The sequence below is a fragment of the Helianthus annuus genome, chromosome 7, assembly GCF_002127325.2.
Source record: "Helianthus annuus cultivar XRQ/B chromosome 7, HanXRQr2.0-SUNRISE, whole genome shotgun sequence".
NCBI classification, from domain to species: Eukaryota; Viridiplantae; Streptophyta; class Magnoliopsida; order Asterales; family Asteraceae; genus Helianthus; species Helianthus annuus.
In genome coordinates this window covers 70,667,308-70,685,447 of record NC_035439.2, presented here as the reverse complement: position 1 = coordinate 70,685,447, position 18,140 = coordinate 70,667,308, and the positions used below count along the sequence as shown (strand labels likewise).

The 18,140-nt window shown below is 35.1% G+C and overlaps 1 protein-coding gene and 1 long non-coding RNA gene across 4 annotated transcripts; one reads left to right on the top strand and one right to left on the bottom strand.

The window, feature by feature from the left end:
• Window positions 1-9: 9 nt before the first annotated feature.
• On the bottom strand, window positions 10-1,283 carry LOC110867874. 2 transcript variants are annotated; one of them, XR_004863217.1, is made up of 4 exons: window positions 889-1,283; window positions 669-774; window positions 382-425; window positions 10-321 (listed from the first exon to the last, which is right to left on the bottom strand). It is a non-coding gene; the product is annotated as an uncharacterized LOC110867874 (long non-coding RNA). The 2 variants fall into 2 exon arrangements; XR_004863218.1 differs by lacking the exon at window positions 382-425.
• An 11,009-nt stretch (window positions 1,284-12,292) lies between these two features.
• On the top strand, window positions 12,293-17,666 carry LOC110867875 (zinc finger protein ZPR1). Of its 2 annotated transcripts, XM_022116928.2 has the most exons (16): window positions 12,293-12,577; window positions 12,651-12,695; window positions 13,865-13,905; window positions 13,985-14,066; window positions 14,418-14,462; window positions 14,634-14,690; window positions 14,786-14,845; window positions 14,956-15,083; window positions 15,205-15,451; window positions 15,546-15,612; window positions 15,713-15,783; window positions 15,860-15,949; window positions 16,053-16,161; window positions 16,531-16,622; window positions 16,895-17,000; window positions 17,331-17,666. In XM_022116928.2, the coding sequence occupies exons 1-16, from the start codon at window positions 12,482-12,484 to the stop codon at window positions 17,426-17,428; spliced, it is 1,434 nt and encodes a 477-aa protein (XP_021972620.1). In that variant the 5' UTR covers window positions 12,293-12,481; the 3' UTR covers window positions 17,429-17,666. The 2 variants fall into 2 exon arrangements, with proteins under 2 accessions (XP_021972620.1, XP_021972621.1); XM_022116929.2 differs by lacking the exons at window positions 12,293-12,577; window positions 12,651-12,695 and adding an exon at window positions 13,757-13,792.
• Window positions 17,667-18,140: the final 474 nt, after the last annotated feature.

Below are 18,140 nucleotides of genomic sequence, written 5' to 3'. Positions count from 1 at the left end.
TAATAAGGGTTGAAATCATAAAAGTTAATAAGGGTTTATCTCAAAACTACACTAGCCTGTTCTTTTAACTTGTTGTGGTCAAGAAAAATATCTCCAATTTCAGACATACAAGCATACAACAATATATTGCAACTACAAAAAAAAAACCGATGAGACCATTTATTAAATGTTTTAAATACCAAATAAACCTATAAAACTCGGTCACAAGTCTTAAAAAGTTATCCTATCCGCAAGATGCTTTAAACGAATACCATCATCCACAAGAGCAGAGCACGATGCATCAATTTCATAAACGGTTGTACATCATATCATCATCATACCCTATAGAAAATAAGTACTTAAACATATTAATATATTATATAGGGAAAAATCCATATTTACCTTGTAACTTCCACATTTTAGCGAGAAAAATGAACAAGTATAATCTTCGGTACATGCAAAATGTAAAACATGTTTCCAATCAAGAAAAGATGAAACCATCCTAGGGTTAAACTACAAAGAAGTTGATTAAATTATAGCAAGAAATTTCAGGCAGCACAAAACAAAACTTTATATATTTGAAGTTAAATATCAAACTAAACAAATGAAAACAATAAATCGCAAACAATATTTACCTTATAACTGAAAACAACAAAAATTCACCGGAAATCAACAAGTTCAGAACATACCCGCGACGGATTGTGACTGCAGGGTGTAGTATGACAGAGATGACTGGGGATTGTAGGCGACCAACATAATTAAACAAGCTCTGTCATTTATTGAATTGTAAAAACCCTAATTTGAAGATACAAATTCATTCAAAAGAATTAAACAATGTCCACAACCAGTTGAATCGTGCAAATCCTAAATTGAAGAAAAACTATGTAATCTGATGAAAATTGGTCGTACCTGAGGATGAATTCGAGATCAAAATTAAACAATTAGGCAACACAAATTGAATCAAAGAAACTGTCTGAGAACTCTTGGCCTGCTCCCCTCTCTTCATATCCTTGTCCTTCTCTCCGACCCCTTTCTTTGCAATGCATATAAATGCCAAAGTGGATGAAAGTAAACGATTCAATTACCAATTGCCTGGGGGTTACTAAGACAAGGGTAAAGGTGGAATTGGTGAAAAATATTTATAGATCAATTTACTAATTTATCCTTGAAGTGTCTTAAAATGTTGAGCACTTTGCCATTCTACCCTCTAAAATGTGTTGCATTCCTTTGTATATGTTGCTTCAAAGCTTGTACGCATTGTAAAAGTACATTCATATCCATCACATTTTTTTATATAGTTATATAGATAATGTGTACCGTATATTAAAGTTTTTTAATAAGAATCAAATTAACAGTATGAACCTTAATTAGAGTGTACAGTAATTTAATCCTAAAATAATTAACACGAAAGAATGGCTAAGAATTTAGAATGACACACATGTTTCTTCGGCTTACATTGTGCCCCTCTTCTGAAAAAAATCTGAAACCGTCCCCTCATATAACTTTTCTTCACATCGATTAACCTTTACTTAAATATGCAAAATTATTAAAACTAGAATTGAGACCCGCCGCAATGCGGCGGGGATTCTTTAGTTATAGCTAAGTCGACCTAGGACCCGCACGTTATGTTAAATCTGTCAAACGGGAAAAAATAGACGATGTAAAAACGTTCACCCATACACGCACGTTGCGTCATGTTAACTCGCAAAATTTAGAACGAAACGTAAAAACGTTAAACCAAAGACGCACGTCGATGCGTTAAGTCACAAAATTTAGAACCAAGCATAAAGCGGAAAATTTATGAAAAATGAAAACTATAAAGGATCAAAGTTGAAAGTAAAAAAAGTTGTGAGAATAGATTGCAAAAGATAAAAAGTTTCGGGTTAAAAGTAAAAAAAAAACAAATAGTTTTGGGTTAAAAGTAATTTATGAAATACTTTTGGTGAAAAGTAAACAAAAATCATTTTTTTTTTTTGAAAACCCCGAAAGCCAAGGTTACGACAACAATATGCATAACCATTTTTTCTTTGGAAAACCCCAAAGCACACCCCGTGTTGCGGCGGAGCGTAAAACAATGTCAAATAGTACTAATGTCACACAACCGTCATCGACTACCAATACTGACTCGACCTAGAATTTGCGTGTTGCGACGAATCTGTCAAACATGAAAAAATAGATGTAAAAACGTTGAACCAAACATGCACGTTGCGCCGTGTTAACTTGCAAAATTTGAAACAAAACATAAAAAGTTGAACCACACTCGTACGTTGCGTCGTATTAACTCGAAAAATTTAGAACTATACGTAACGAAACGTAAAAACGTTAAAGCAAAGATGAAAAGTATAATTGACAAAAGTTATGAAGGTAAATTGCAAATAAAGAAAAAGTTTTGAGTTAAAGTTAAAAAAACAAATTTTGTAGGGTTAAAATTGCAAAAGGTAAAAACCTTTGGGTTAAAATTAAAAAATCAAAATTTTTTTTTTTTTTTGAAAACTCTTAAAGCACATGTTACAAGTGCTTATGCACAAAAAGTTTGCTTATTTATATATGGAACTATTATTTATATATGGAACCACACTCGTACGTTGCGTCGTATTAACTCGAAAAATTTAGAACTATACGTAACGAAACGTAAAAACGTTAAAGCAAAGATGAAAAGTATAATTGACAAAAGTTATGAAGGTAAATTGCAAATAATGAAAAAGTTTTGAGTTAAAGTTAAAAAAACAAATTTTATAGGGTTAAAATTGCAAAAGGTAAAAACCTTTGGGTTAAAATTAAAAAATCAAATTTTTTTTTTTTTGAAAACTCTTAAAGCACATGTTACAAGTGCTTATGCACAAAAAGTTTGCTTATTTATATATGGAATAATTACCCATACTTAGTCATTATTTGTACGGAGAGCAAAGATGCTTACACATCTATACTATATAATAAAAGAAACCACTTTAGGGACACTTGTCATCATATTAGGCCGTCTCTTATAGATAATTATAATTTTAGTTTAATCTCTTCTAATTAATTATAGATAAACTCTTAACTCATATAATGATTTTTTTAATAGGCAAATATTTATCAACTATATGTTTACACATGTAAATGTGGCTAAGGTGCTGTTTGTTTTTTCAGATGTAAAATGTCTGTAGTCTGCGGACCACATCTGCAGGCAGTGGCGGAGCTTGACCAAAAGTTTTGAGGGGGCGTAAAGTGATGGGACCCAAATTCTTTTTCCTATCGTTATGTTTCGGGTCGGGTCGGCTATCGATTCGGGTCAAGTCAAATAATAATAGTTCCAAATAAAACTAAAAAATTTCATTCATTCAAAGGACCCGTTTTTAGACATAAAAATTTGTGATTAAGTTTATTGTGTGGTGGGTAACCTAGGGTTAAATAAATAGGAGTTAAAATATATTTACAGAACTACCTATCACTTATATACAAAGTGGTAACAAACTTTACTTTAATTTATATACTGGATAAATATTTAGGAAAAATAATTGGGGGGAGGCGATCCTATATAATTTTTAAAATTTCTGGACGAAAAACCGGAACCTATACACTTCCAACCAAAATATTGGGGTGGGCGGGTGCACCCCCGGGCACCAACAAACCTTCGCCCCTGTCTACAGGCATCTGCAAGAGAAGATGTTGCCCAAATGTCTGCAGTCTACAAGGAGAAGAGGGTTTGTTTTTTTTTCTTCAAAAACAACTTCACACACACACAACACACACAAGAGTTTTCTCTGCTCTCTCTCTCTCTACAAACACACTCTCTCTCTCTCTACAACCACCACCACCTTCACCACCACCATCACAATCGTCCGCCACCACTCCTCCACCGTCCACCTGCCACCACCACAACCAACAACCACCGCAAACCCTAGCCCCCACTCCAAGAACCCACCGCAAACCCTAACCCCCTGTCTCCTGCCGCGAAACCACCACCACCGCCGTCAGATCGAACCACCGCCGTCATCGTTCTCATCGTTCTCTCTCTCTCTCTCTCTGTCTCCTGCCGTCATCGTTCAAACCCTAGCCCCCTGTAACAAACCCTAGACCGTCATCGTTCGCAGACTACAAACGAGCAATAGATCGGAACCACCGTCACGGAACCACCTCTCTCTCTCTCTCACAGCTCTCTCTCTCTCACAGCTCTCTCTCTCTCTCACAGATCTATCTCTCTCTACGGTCTCTCTCCCTCACAGCTCTCTCTCTCTCTCTCTCAGCTCTCTCTCTCTAACATATCTCTCTCTCTCTCCGCGGTGGTGGTGGCGGAGGTGGTGGTGGCGGAGGTGGTGGTGGTGGAGGTGGTGGTGGTGGCAGGAAGAAGAAGAAGAAGGGTTGGTGGTGTGTGAAGATGTGTGTGAAGATCTTGAAGCAATATTCCATAGCTTTTTTTTAAGCAAATAAAGACCCCTTTCAGGTCTTCTTTTTTTTAAAAAACAAACAGTCTTTAACCACTTATGTCTGCCCGCCCGCATACATAAGCCCTTTGAAGACACTTTAAGCAAAAACAAACATAACCTAAATCGTATATACACCCACCTTTAATCCAAGAATCTATTTAGTCAAACAAATTTATTATTAATATACCAAATTTAATAAATCAATTATCACTAATAAATATTGGGTATTATGATTAAAATTTCGGATATTATATCCTAATTTTATAATAGTAGGTAATTTTGATTTAATGTTAGATTGAATTGGACCAATGATAATGGTTCAACTTAATTAAGAATAAAAAAAATAATTCCCTGTTTTAGTTGTTGATTTAGAAGAAAATAAATAGAATCACATTTTTTTTATTTCACTCTTTCTTATCACATAATAATAATTTAAATTATTATATGCATCCTCACCTTCTTGTATTCTTTTACCCTTTTGTTTTTTATTTATAATTTCTCATGCCTTTGCTTTATTACACAATACTAAAACTAATACTATGTTGCAAGAACCGTATTTAAGTAACCACAAAATAAGCATAAATAACCTTATTTTTTAAATTAAAATTATAATTGAACATATTTAAGTAATAACAAAATAAGCATAAATAATCTTTTTCTTAATTAAAACTATAAATGAAAATACAAGTAACAATAAAATACATAAATAATCACATATAACAAAATAATATACATAATATAAAACTAGAGTTAGACGTTCTTAATTAACTTGACATTTCGTATCAAACATATATAAAACTAGAGTTAGACGTTCATAATTAACTTGACGTTTAATGATAATTCATTTGGCATTCAAATTTATTTAACAATTTAACCTTAGAATAAATAAAAAATAAAATAAAATGTTATAATAAGCAAATAGTATATCAAAGTCTAATTTTTATGTTTATATTATGATGACTACATGTTTTAACCAATTACATTATATTTATTTATCCATGTAATATACGGGTAAATTCAACTCTGTAATACATATGTTTTTTTTAAGATATAACATTTTTTATTACTTAGTATATAAATTACTTTTATTCAACCCGTGTAATACACGGGGTTCTAACCTAGTAGTTAAATAGCACAAACAACTTACAAGAGAATTATTATTTTTTATATCTCTCATCCATATTTAATTTAAATTTAAATTTAATTTAAACATTTAAACATTTAAATTTAAACACTATAAATTATCAACACTTTTATGCATATTAGTGTTGTACTTAATGCTTAGAGGGTTTTTCAAAAAAAATTGATTTTTTTACTTTTAATTCACAAGTATTTGATAAATTACTTTTAACCTAAATTATTTGCTTTTTTTTTACTTTTAACCCAAAACTTTTCATCTTTTGTAATTTAAACTCACAACTTTTTTACCTTCAACTTTGATCACCTATACTTTTCATCTTTCACAAATTTTTCGTTTTACGTTTTTTTCTAAATTTTTCGAGTTAATACAGCGCAACGTGTGTGTGTGGTTCAACGTTTTTAAACTCCGTTCTAAATTCTGCGAGTTAACACGACGCAACGTGCGTGTGTAGTTCAACGTTTTTATGTCATTTATTTTTCCTGTTTGACAAGTATGTTGTACCGTGTGGGTCCTAGATCAACTTAGTTATTATTTTCTATGTTTTACGCTTCGGTCTAATCTCTTCGCATTAACACGTCGCAACTTCATTGTTGGTGAATGTTGATGGTGATGTGGCATTGGTGTTATTTGACATGGTTTTGCTCCCCCGCCGTAACGCGGGGTACTTAATACTAGTTCTAATTATTTTTTATATCTATCATCCTTATTCTAATAATAAATCCTTATTCTAATAATAAGTTATTTCAAATGTCATATATATCACATGTCACCACTATATTTATTTTTATCATTTTCTGTTATTTATTTTACATGTATTCAATTATTTGTAGTATCTTTTAAATTTTTTATAATTAGTAATAAAAAAGTTTGAGATTTAAAAAAAAAAACAATGACTAAAAAATTGTGTATTTTATTCTCTTTAACTTAAGTAAACAAAATATTAATATTGACTTTTCTAAGATTGATGTGTTGTACATAAATCATGCTTAATTATGTATATTATGCTTAATAGGTTGTGTTCCGTAATAATAATATCACTTGTGTAATTGTAAGTATATGTTTGGTAATTATCTCTCCACTTGTGTTCTAGTGGTAGGAGACTTGGTTTTCCAATAGAGACTCAAGTTCAATTCCTACTTGTGTCATGTGGGATTGATATAGGGAATGAAGGAGTTGAACTAAGCCTTGTTAGTTCGATTCCTACTAGTGGTAGGAGACTTGGGTTTTCCAATGGAAACTCAAGTTCAATTCCTACTTGTGTCATTTGGGGTGGATATAGGCAATTCCTACTTGTGAGGTTGTTAGTTCGATTCTCGAGCCCAATCGGGTTTTCGTCCCATCATGTGTTATGCCAGAGAGTTCTGCTCTTGTGGTTGCACAACGACTGTCAAGTGGCAGCTGACGGTGTGGTTTCCCAGGGGAACGCCCAAGAAAAGGCAAACTCTGAAGCCAGCATGAACCCAGTTTAGATAACATAGTCTGGTCAGAGTGGGACAAAATGAGACTTTCTATATTGAGGAGTGTGATATAGGAATGGCAATGGGCCGTGTTTGGGCCGGGTATTGGTAATCCCAGGCCCATACCCGGCTGTAATTCTTTGTCCCATACCCGGCCCGTTCCCGTCGGGTATTTGTCAGGTAATTACTCGTCTGGTATCGAGCATACCCGCGGGTATCGGGTATACCCGTTAATTTCTTAAAAATACCCGTTGGGACAAATGTGCTTAAAAATAAGCTAGTACTTCCATATCCATATGAAGTACTAACTTCCATATCTAATATAATTTTGAAGAGATGACTACTGGTAAAGAGAATACTAGACCCTAGTACTATAGAGAAGGTAATAAGTGCATGCACTAAGTTCATATATATGGAAATTTATATTATAATACTTTCGAGTATTATTCGGGTAAATGGGCCGAATATTGTTGAGTTGATAAAGTCAAATTACTATTTTACCCTTTTATATTTATTATGTTAATAGTTTGTTAGTTAGTTAATCAGTCGGTTAGTTAGTTTTCGTTTGTATATAATTAGGGTTTGTTTCATTTAGGGATAATCAATCAAGAATTTCATTTTATCAATCTTTACATGGTATCATCCTGATTCGATTCTGATCTTCGTTTCCGCGTTCGTTTCTTCAGTTTTCATTCAATTCATCAATCCAATTCGTGATTTCTTCGTTCAATTCGTTCTGATATTCATCATGCCTGAATCGATTCTGTCTTCTAATGCGATCAATTCCTCCAATCCTCTGTTCTGACATCCTTCTGATCATCCTGGGATGCTTCTTGTTTCCAAACCGTTTGATGGCTCAGGATTTAGTGCGTGGAAACGTGCCATGACAATCGCTCTATCTACGAAGAACAAATTGGTGTTCGACAATGGTGAATTTGCTTCTCCTATTGATTCTTCTCAAGTTCCTCTCTGGAATCGGTGTAATGACATGGTGATTTCTTGGATTTTAAACACATTATCTGGAGAAATCAGTGGCAGTGTTCTTTATGTTGCGTCTGCTCGACAACTATGGCTTGAACTCAACGATCGATATGGCCAAGACAATGGTGCCAAGTATTATCAATTACAAAGGAGCCTAACTGATCTTGTTCAAGGTAATTCTGACATTGCTTCCTATTTTACAAGACTCGAGACTGTTTGGGATGAATTAATGTCAATTAACACCATTCCAATATGCACATGTGGTACTGCTCATCTTCTGGCTAAGAGAGATGAAGATCAACGTCTTATGCAGTTCTTGATGGGTCTAAGCCCCTGTTATGAGACGGTTAGAGGTAACATTCTTATGATGAAACCGTTACCTACTATTAGTCAAGCTTATGCTCTTGTTGTTCAAGATGAGAAACAAAGGGAGATTCATTCTTTATCTCCCTTTTCTTCTGAATCTGCATCTATGAATGTTAATACTCATCCTTCTTTTGGGAATAATGATAATAAGAAGGTGCAAGTCTGTTCTCATTGCAAGAAATCTGGACATCATTTAAGTAAATGTTACAGAATCATTGGCTTTCCCAAAGATTTCAAATTCACAAAGTCAAAGCGTGGAACTGCTAACAATGTGGAACTTGAATCTGACTTGCCTTTTCAACATTCAACAAATCCTTTTGCTAATAACACTTCTCATGAATCTTCAAATGGTTCATCCTCTATCTCAGTCACACAATACAATGAGTTGATGGAACTGTTGCAGCAACACAATTTAGCAAAAGATACTCAATCACAGCCTACTTCTTCAATTCATGTTGATAATTTTGCAGGTATTATGGCCTGTAATTCCACTAATGTTCATACAAAGTGGATCATTGACACTAGAGCTAGTGATCACATGTGCAATGATCCAAATTTGTTTTCTAATCTTCACTACATTTCATCTCCTTTTTTGATTGGTCTTCCTAATGGTCATGTTATATCAGTTCATCAAGTTGGAACTGTTATACTTCATTCTAATCTGATTCTTCATAATGTTCTTTTTGTTCCTGAATTCAAGCATAACCTGCTTTCTGTTTCTAAACTGTGTCATGATAATCAGGTCAATGTTTACTTTTCTAATAAAAATTTCTTGTTGCAGGTCCCATCAATGAAGAGGCCACTAGTTCTTGGTGATCTCCTAGATAAGCTCTACATTGTCAAAGCAAGCAATCCTTCTTTCAATTGTTTCAACACTTCTTTGTTTACCACTTCTACTTGTAATTCTACTGTTTCGAATACTATATGGCATCATAGGCTTGGACTTTTACCAACCTTAGATGTCATTTCTAATAAAAATGTCTGTTCTTGATCATTGTTCAATTTGTCCTAAGGCTAGGCAACAATGTTTGCCTTTTCCCACTAGCACACGTTCTACTAATGCTATTTATGATTTGTTGCATATTGATGTTTTGGGACCATATAAAACATCCACTTATAACGGCTACAAATATTTTTTGACAATAGTGGATGATTTTAGTCGAACTACTTGGACCCATTTACTCGCAACTAAAGGCAATGCTTTTGCTGTTTTGCAAGCCTTCATTGAAATGGTTGAAACACAATTTACTATCAAAGTAAAATGCATAAGATCAGATAATGCATTTGAATTGGGCAGTAGTACAGAACATGCTTCTTATCTAAGATCTAAAGGCATTGTTCATCAAACCATTTGCCCTCATGCTCATCAACAGAATGGGGTGGTTGAGAGAAAACATAAACACCTTTTGGAAACTTCAAGGGCTTTATTGTTTCAATCTAATCTTCCTTTAAAATTATGGGGAGATTGTGTTTTAACTTCTACTCATTTACTCAATCGTTATCCCACACCTTTACTTGATATCGAAACTCCTTTGAAGATTTAACACAAAAGCCTCCTTCATATTCACATCTTAAAGCCTTTGGATGTTTATGTTATGCTTCAACTGTTAAACAAGGAAGAGACAAGTTTCAACCTCTAGCTACACCTTGCTTATCCATTGCGTACCCTATTACAAAGAAAGGTTACAAATTGTATAACCTAGATACTCATACTACATTCGTCTCTAGAGATGTGGTATTTTTTGAACACTTGTTTCCTTCTTTGCAGAATCCTAACAATTCTTCAATTTTTCCTTTAATTCCAATTGAACATTTCAATTCCTTCTTTGATGATTCACCTTCTTCAATTCCTGATTCTCTTCCATCAGATTCTCCTCCTCCTAATCCTCTTAATCCGCCTTCTCCTCCTCCTGTTAGAAGGTCCACAAGATCTTCTAATCCTCCATCATATTTGCATGATTATGTATGAAATCGTGTTCATACTTCTGATTCACATCTTCATTGTTTTCATACTATCACCAATGAATGTTTGGCCACTGCTTCTACTATTTCTGTTGATCTCTCTAAATCAAGTCAGCTTATTGCTCATCATCTTGATATTCTGCACGAGCCTACTTCATACAAACAAGCTGCACAATTTCCTGCTTGGCAGGAAGCTATGGATAAGGAATTTACTACCCTTCAAAATAATAACACTTGGTCTATAGTTGATCTTCCTCCTGGAAAGAAACCAATTAAGCATAAATGGGTTTATAAGATCAAGTATCATGCTAACGGGACCATTGAAAGACGCAAGGCCCGTTTGGTTGTTAGGGGAGACACTCAGAAACATGGCATTGATTATAATGAGACATTTTCTCCAGTAGTTAAGATGACTACAATTAGATCTCTCATTGCCACTGCAACTAAATTGAAATGGCCACTATTTCAGCTTCATGTAAACAATTCCTTTCTCCACGGTGATTTAGATGAAGAAATTTATATGTCTCCTCCTCCTAGTATGTCTTTACCATCTAATCAAGTTCTTAAACTTCAAAAATCACTATATGGCTTAAAACAAGCCTCTAGGCAATGGTATGGAAAACTTTCAACTGTCTTAAAATCAAAAGGTTATGTGCGATCTACCAATAATTATTCTTTATTTACCAATTCTGTGGGATCTTCCACTGTTCATGCAACAGTATATGTGGATGATATTTTGGTAACAGGAAATAATCTTGAGGAGATCACTGCTCTTAAAGCTTTTCTGCATGATGTTTTTCAAATAAAAGATTTGGGTTCTTTGAATTATTTTCTTGGCATAGAGGTTCGTACTCATCCGAATGGGCTTATATTGGCATAGAGGTTCATACTCATCCGAATGGGTCCATACTCTAACGTCTCATTTACAATTGAAGTTAAAAGATGGTGATTCTCTTCCTGATCCTTTGAAATAAAGACAACTTATAGGCAAGTTGAATTATCTCACACATACAAGGTCGGATCTTTCATTTGCAGTCCAATTTTTTTTAGCTAATTTATGCAAGATCCTCGTTTGCCTCACTGGTCTGCAGCCTTACACACATTGTCATATGTCAAGGGAACTATTACACAAGGGTTATTTTTCAATAAGTCAAATTCATTTGATCTTCAGGCTTACTGTGATTCTGACTGGGCTTCTTGTCCTAACACTAGAAGATCTGTTAGCGGGTATTTTGTTACTTTTGGAGGTTCCCCAATTTCATGGAAATCAAAAAAGCAACCCACTGTGGCATTGAGTTCAACTGAAGTTGAATATCGATCAATGCGACGAGTCACTGCTGAATTGGCGTGGTCAACTTGGTTACTACATGAGTTACAGGTTCCGGATGTCACTCCTATTCCCTTAAAATGTGATAATCAAGCTGCGATCTTTATTGCTAAGAATCCCGTGTTCCATGAACGAACGAAACATATAGAGCTTGACTGTCATTTTGTTCGTGAGAAACTTCATGACAGTCTTATTTCTTTGACGCATACTCGTACAAACGACCAACTTGCTGACATCTTTACGAAAAGCTTAGTTGTTCCACAACATCGAGAAATTTTGTCCAAGTTGGGTGTTGTTATACCACCAACTTGAGGGGGGATGTTGACTTGATAAAGTCAAATTACTATTTTACCCTTTTATATTTATTCTGTTAATAGTTTGTTAGTTAGTTAATCAGTCGGTTAGTTAGTTTCGTCTATATATAATTAGGGTTTCTTTCATTTGGGGATAATCAATCAAGAATTTCGTTTTATCAATCTTTACAAATATCGGGCCGGGTATCACTAAATCCCATACCCGTACCCGTATCCAAATTTTTTCCCTTCTTAAGCCCATACCCATTAGACTTCGGATATACCCGACCTGTATGTTTCGAATTTCGAATAGACCCATCATGCTTGGCTTTTTTACCGTCCCTGTGATAACCTTCTTATAGATGTTTTAAAAAAGTTGTATAGATTCTCTTTTGTGACAATTTTATTTTATTTCATCATATCTCGCCTTCTGCAACCTTCCTGCTTGTTCTAGAGTTCACCCGACCTTCCTCCATCCAACCGTTTTAAACTCCACAAAACCTAGATTTCATGTGATCAAATTGCAAGATCGATCGATAGCAAATTGTGTATCACAAAATCCAAGAGTAATGGACGTTAGGTCTGTTGTTGAAGCTGTTTCAACCGATGATGATGACGCACCTGTGTACCAGGTTGAGAGCCTCTGCATGCGATGTGGTGAAAATGTAAGTCACTTCATTATTTATTACACTCAAAATTGTTTCGTTCTGATAATAATTGTGTCGCATTGCGTGACAGGGGACAACGAGATTTATGTTAACGTTGATTCCGCACTTTAGAAAGGTAAATTAAACACTTTGTTATAAACATATTGGATCGTTATCATGTGTGTTATGTTAGCCTATTGTACCCACTTTTCTTTGTTCACGGGCTAGAATTCATAATCTAGTTTAGTTTTTCTATCATTTTCTGAAAAAAAAAAAAAAAACAGAAACACCAGGAAACTTACTAAGGGGCTGTTTGGCAACATTGTTAAGTGCTGAACAGGTCTGAACCATTAAGAGCCTGTATAATGCTTAACCGTTCCGGGGCAAATGTAGATTAGAGGTCTTATCCATTCAGACTCTCTGTATAAATCTTAACCATTCAGAGAGGCAAATGTCTGAACCATTCAGACATCTGCTCGTGAAACAAACAGTCTGAACCATTAAGTATTGAACCAGTAAGAGGTCTGAACCATTAAGAGCCTCATTAAGAGGTAAACAAACAGCCCCTAAGTCAAACTTTTTTCACATGGAATTTAGGGTTTACCAAAGTAAAATTACTTAAATTGTCAAACATGAGCCAAAAAATTACATCAAATTACCAAAGTAAAATTACTTAAATGGTCCCAAAAATTTCAAAACTAGCGTCTACCAAAGTGATCACCAAAAGCTCGGGATGAGCCTGGCACCGGCACATTTCACCCAAAAAGCAGGCTTAGCTGGTGCTTTTTACAATGCCGCCTGCTGAGCTGATGTGGCGGCTTCTTATAGGAGGAAATGAGGGGTGATTACTTTGGTGAAGACTAACGTTCGCTTCACGGAATGGAATGGATCCTGATGGAATTGGAATGTTGTTTTCATTTCTTATTTTGTTGGTTTCAACAAAATAAATGAATTGGAATTGAACAAAAACATAAGAAAGAGAATCGACCAAGATTTCATTCCATTCCATTATGTAAAAAAAAACACCTAAATTCCTAATCAAATTTTAATTCCTGCGCGAATTCCAATCCCATTACAATCCATGAAACGAACGCTTTTCATCTCTATTTTTAAATTTTTTTGGTCAACTTTGACTATTTTAGTAATTTTCCCTAAATTTTATTTGTAATTTTTCTGGTACACAAGCACAAATAAGAAAAATGCACAAAAAAAATGAAAAATCTTTTTAGAAAGGTAAATCGTTGAGCATTCAGTTTATTGACAAATTTGTTACAGAACAATGAAAGCTGAATATTTGGTTTGCAGATTTTGTTGTCGGCATTCGAGTGTCCTCATTGTGGCGAGAGGTGTGTGAATATTGATTTTATCGGTAGATTTTAAAATATGGTTTCATCATGTCTTATTGTGAGCTTGTTTTTTTTGAAGGAATAACGAGGTGCAGTTTGCGGGTGAAATACAACCCAAAGGTTCTTGCTATCGCTTGGAATACTCAGCAGGTGATCAAAAGGTTGTTGTCCAGTGATTTAATCTTGTAGAACACAAGACTATTCATTTATTATGTTGTATTGTTATAGTCTAGAATACTGCAAGTGCAAGTTTACTTGTTATGGCCGGAGTTCGTTAGGATATTGTATTTTCTGGGTTGGTAGAGTTGCTGGTTTGTGATAGTGGGCAAAAAATTTCACTTACACATGGTTTTTAGACCTTTTTGTGTCAACTTTTGTAACAATAATTAGTTAGTCAGTAAGAACTATTCTTGCCAATAGTGCTTATAGTATTGAGTAAATGAACTTTGCCAATCACCAAAATCCCTTGTGTATATCATTTCATTGAAAGATACGTTTTTTTTTTAATGCAGATGCTTGATCGACAAGTGGTGAAATCCGAAACTGCCACAATTAAGGTTTGTAGCTTTAATCTCTCCTTGTGATAATGGCTTATCAAACTCCATCCAACCAGTGTTTATTATTCAGTAACGAGATTCTTATTTCTATGAAATGAAGATTCTGAGATGTACGTTTATCTCTTCAAAAGCGTGTCAAACCTAACTGACCATTATTCACTGTATATGTAGATACCTCAACTGGATTTTGAGATTCCTCCAGAGGCGCAACGAGGATCTTTATCTACGGTAACTTCTTTTTCCAATTTGACCACTTGCGACTCTTTCTGCAACAGAAAAGTCACTTCTGTTGACATTGCTGGCATGTCATGTATATGTTTCAGGTGGAAGGAATTCTGGTCCGAGCCGCAGATGAATTACAAGCACTTCAAGATGAAAGAAAGGTTTGTCAGTTGATCCTATATGATTGTCACTCGCTCTTTTATTATTATAGTTGTGTACTATAACTACCATTTTCATAACCTAATCTTTAGTGATTTTTGGACCTTTTCAGAAAGTTGATCCCCAAACTGCCGAGGCTATAGACGAGTTCATACGAAAACTAAGAGCATGTGCAACAGGAGCTTCATCTTTTACCTTCGTACTAGACGATCCTGCTGGCAACAGCTTTATAGAGAACCCGTAACTTTCTATCTTTGTTGTCTTCCTTTTCATTTTAGCAGCTCTATCGTTTTCCCTTTGTACCAAATACGAAACACGTGTTGTATGTTGTTAAGATATTGCCAACTATGATGTGTAATAGGTATGCTCCATCCCCAGATCCGTCATTAAGTATTGATTTTTACGAGCGAACCCCTGAGCAACAAGCTGCGCTTGGATATCTTGTTGACCAATCACAAACGAGAGAACACGGAAATGATGCATCATCAAATAATCAAACATCTGAACCACATGGATCAGTTGGAGCCGTTGCTGGACGGCGAGCTATTGCTCAGGGTAATAGTGCAGAATTCGCAGAGGCCCTGTTTCGCTATACTGCACCAGAAGAGGTACTATGATCTTCTACATGTCATATGTCCAACATTCCAAAATATTAATTAAGGAATATTATTGTATATTAATAATATATACGTCATCTTGCAGGTGATGACTTTCCCATCGACATGTGGTGCTTGTGCTGTTAGGTGTGAGACTCGGATGTTTGTAACCAGTATCCTCTCTTCTCTCCTTTTTCATGTGGGGGCGCAAATGATTCATTATTCTCTCTTTTCTTTAATAAGAAAAGTTTTGTTTGGCTTGACTATGAACAGAGATTCCTTACTTCCAAGAGGTGATCGTGATGGCATCTACATGTGATGCTTGTGGCTATAGAAATTCTGAGGTTTGTAAGCATTTCTTTGTATGCTGATTTTTGGGCCACTACTTCCATAGGTTGCTTAATGACCGGTTCCTTGCAGTTAAAGGCAGGTGGTGCTATACCTGCAAAAGGAAAGAAAGTGACACTAGTAGTGCGAAATGTTGAAGATTTAAGCCGTGATGTGATTAAGGTATTTATTTCCTTCCCATGGTACGAATTACCCAGTGGATCGTAATTTTTCTCCATGAATGTTTAACATGTCTCTTGTTTCGAAATGGTTTGGTATGTACCAGTCAGACACTGCAAGTGTAAAAATCCCGGAGATCGATTTGGAGCTTGCTGGTGGCACATTGGGAGGTCTTGTGACCACTGTGGAAGGTTTGGTCACCAAAATCAGTGAAAGTGAGTTTATTTTCATGCCTCGTTTTCCCTTCTGCTGATGTCATTTACTAGACTTTTGAGGAACCAAACTTGCATAATCCTGCATTCCTGCTCAGACTTTGAAAGATTTGAAACAGTCCCTGAGCCACTTTACAAAATAGTCCCAGATGTTTTTGAAATTTGGGGATTTGTAGCCTGATTTTAAGCTTTTATCCCTCTGCCACAGACATATAAGTTTGTGTGTATTCATAAACGTTGTTTGTGTTCATTTGCGTTTGGTAAGTGTTCATGAACACGTTCATTTCCTTGATGAATGAACACGTCCGTGAACAGTTTGTGAACATGCCACAGTTAATTTATCTTTGTTAAATATGTTTTTGTACATTTTAGGTCTTGAGAGAGTGCACGGGTTCACTTTTGGAGATAGTCTGGATGAGGATAGAAAAAGCAGATGGCTGGACTTCAGGGCGAGACTCGTCAAGGTATGTAGATTATAGTAATCCTGTGTTCAAGATTTACCACGATCAGAATCCCGTTTACAACATACAAATCTTATGAACTCGTGCTTAAAATTTTATTGTTAGATGGTTGACTTTATAATAACCTAGAAGGTCCAACATGACACTGTTTATCTTTCAGATTACGTTCATGTATACCCTCAACTCCGAGAGATTGACTATATGGTTATTGATTTTCTGTTTTCCTTACCTTAATGATCTGTCGTTTTTTTAAAACAATAAATTTGTGCCTGCAGCTTTTGAATATAGAAGAACCTTGGACGCTGATCTTAGACGATGCTCTGGCAAACTCTTTCATTGCACCGGCTACCGATGATATTAAAGATGACCGTCAGTTAACTTGTAAGTCATTTCAAGTCATTAATACTATGAACCGTCAGTTAACACAAATAGTTTCTAGCTTTCTTCCATCTTTATTTGATCCTATATTTTACTCTTACTATTTACATATAATCGAAAATAAAATCAAATAAAGGTTTCTGAAGCTCACGAGTGAGTGAATTGAGAACTGATTAAAAAAAAGGTCTAGAAACGAGACTGAACTTAATGGGGCTGGTACCGGTCCAATTTGGTTTGGTTCTTGGTTTTGTGGATCTGAATCGAGTTTTGTAACATATATGAAGTCAAATTTGTGATCTTTGTTAACGAGTTTGGTTGTGGTGAAAAATCCAGTTGAAGAATACGAGAGATCGTGGGAACAAAATGAGGAGTTGGGTTTAAATGACATGGACACCTCGTCTGCTGACGCTGCATATGCTTCTGCTTCGTGAAAGGATGTCCGTTCCTAACTTTGCTTGTTTCCTGTTCGTGTGACTGTTATAAACTCTGGTTAGCATTGTTGTAATCCATGAATAAATGTTGCTGCCAAGTGCTTTTTCTGTGTGGTGAAGAACATGAACAAAGGAAAACAGAAAGGGGCAAGTTGTTTTTAAGACAAAGATATAATGATGGAGGTGTTACCATTTTAGTGATAGTTTGACGTTCTGAATAAAATGATTTTTATGCTCATCGTAACACAATTTTGGTTATACTTATGGCATATTTGAGTGGGTTTGATTGGTGTCTATTCCAATTTATTTAACGTGTGAAATTTTGACAGGTGGATTTGGGCTTCGTATAAACGGGTTCTGTTTTGGGTCAAATTCTGGAACATATTTAGCACGTGGTTTATTGAATGTAGTTTGGACAATCACGTGGTTCTTTAGCCACATAGTTGCTTGGCTTGCTAACTTTTTCCAATTTTTTTTAAATGGGAGATGGGTTAAATGTACCTCTTTTATTATTATTATTATTTTTTTTAACCGCCAACAAAAACTTTAATTTATATAAAACAACTAACAAGTTGTTAGAAGGCACCATTGTGGTATACCCTCCAGATTTTACACCAAGTACATAACAAAATTACATGAAAACATTAAAACTTTGCCATTGATTCAAAGTCATGTTCCTCTCCTTTTATTACTTTTTATACCCTAAGTCACA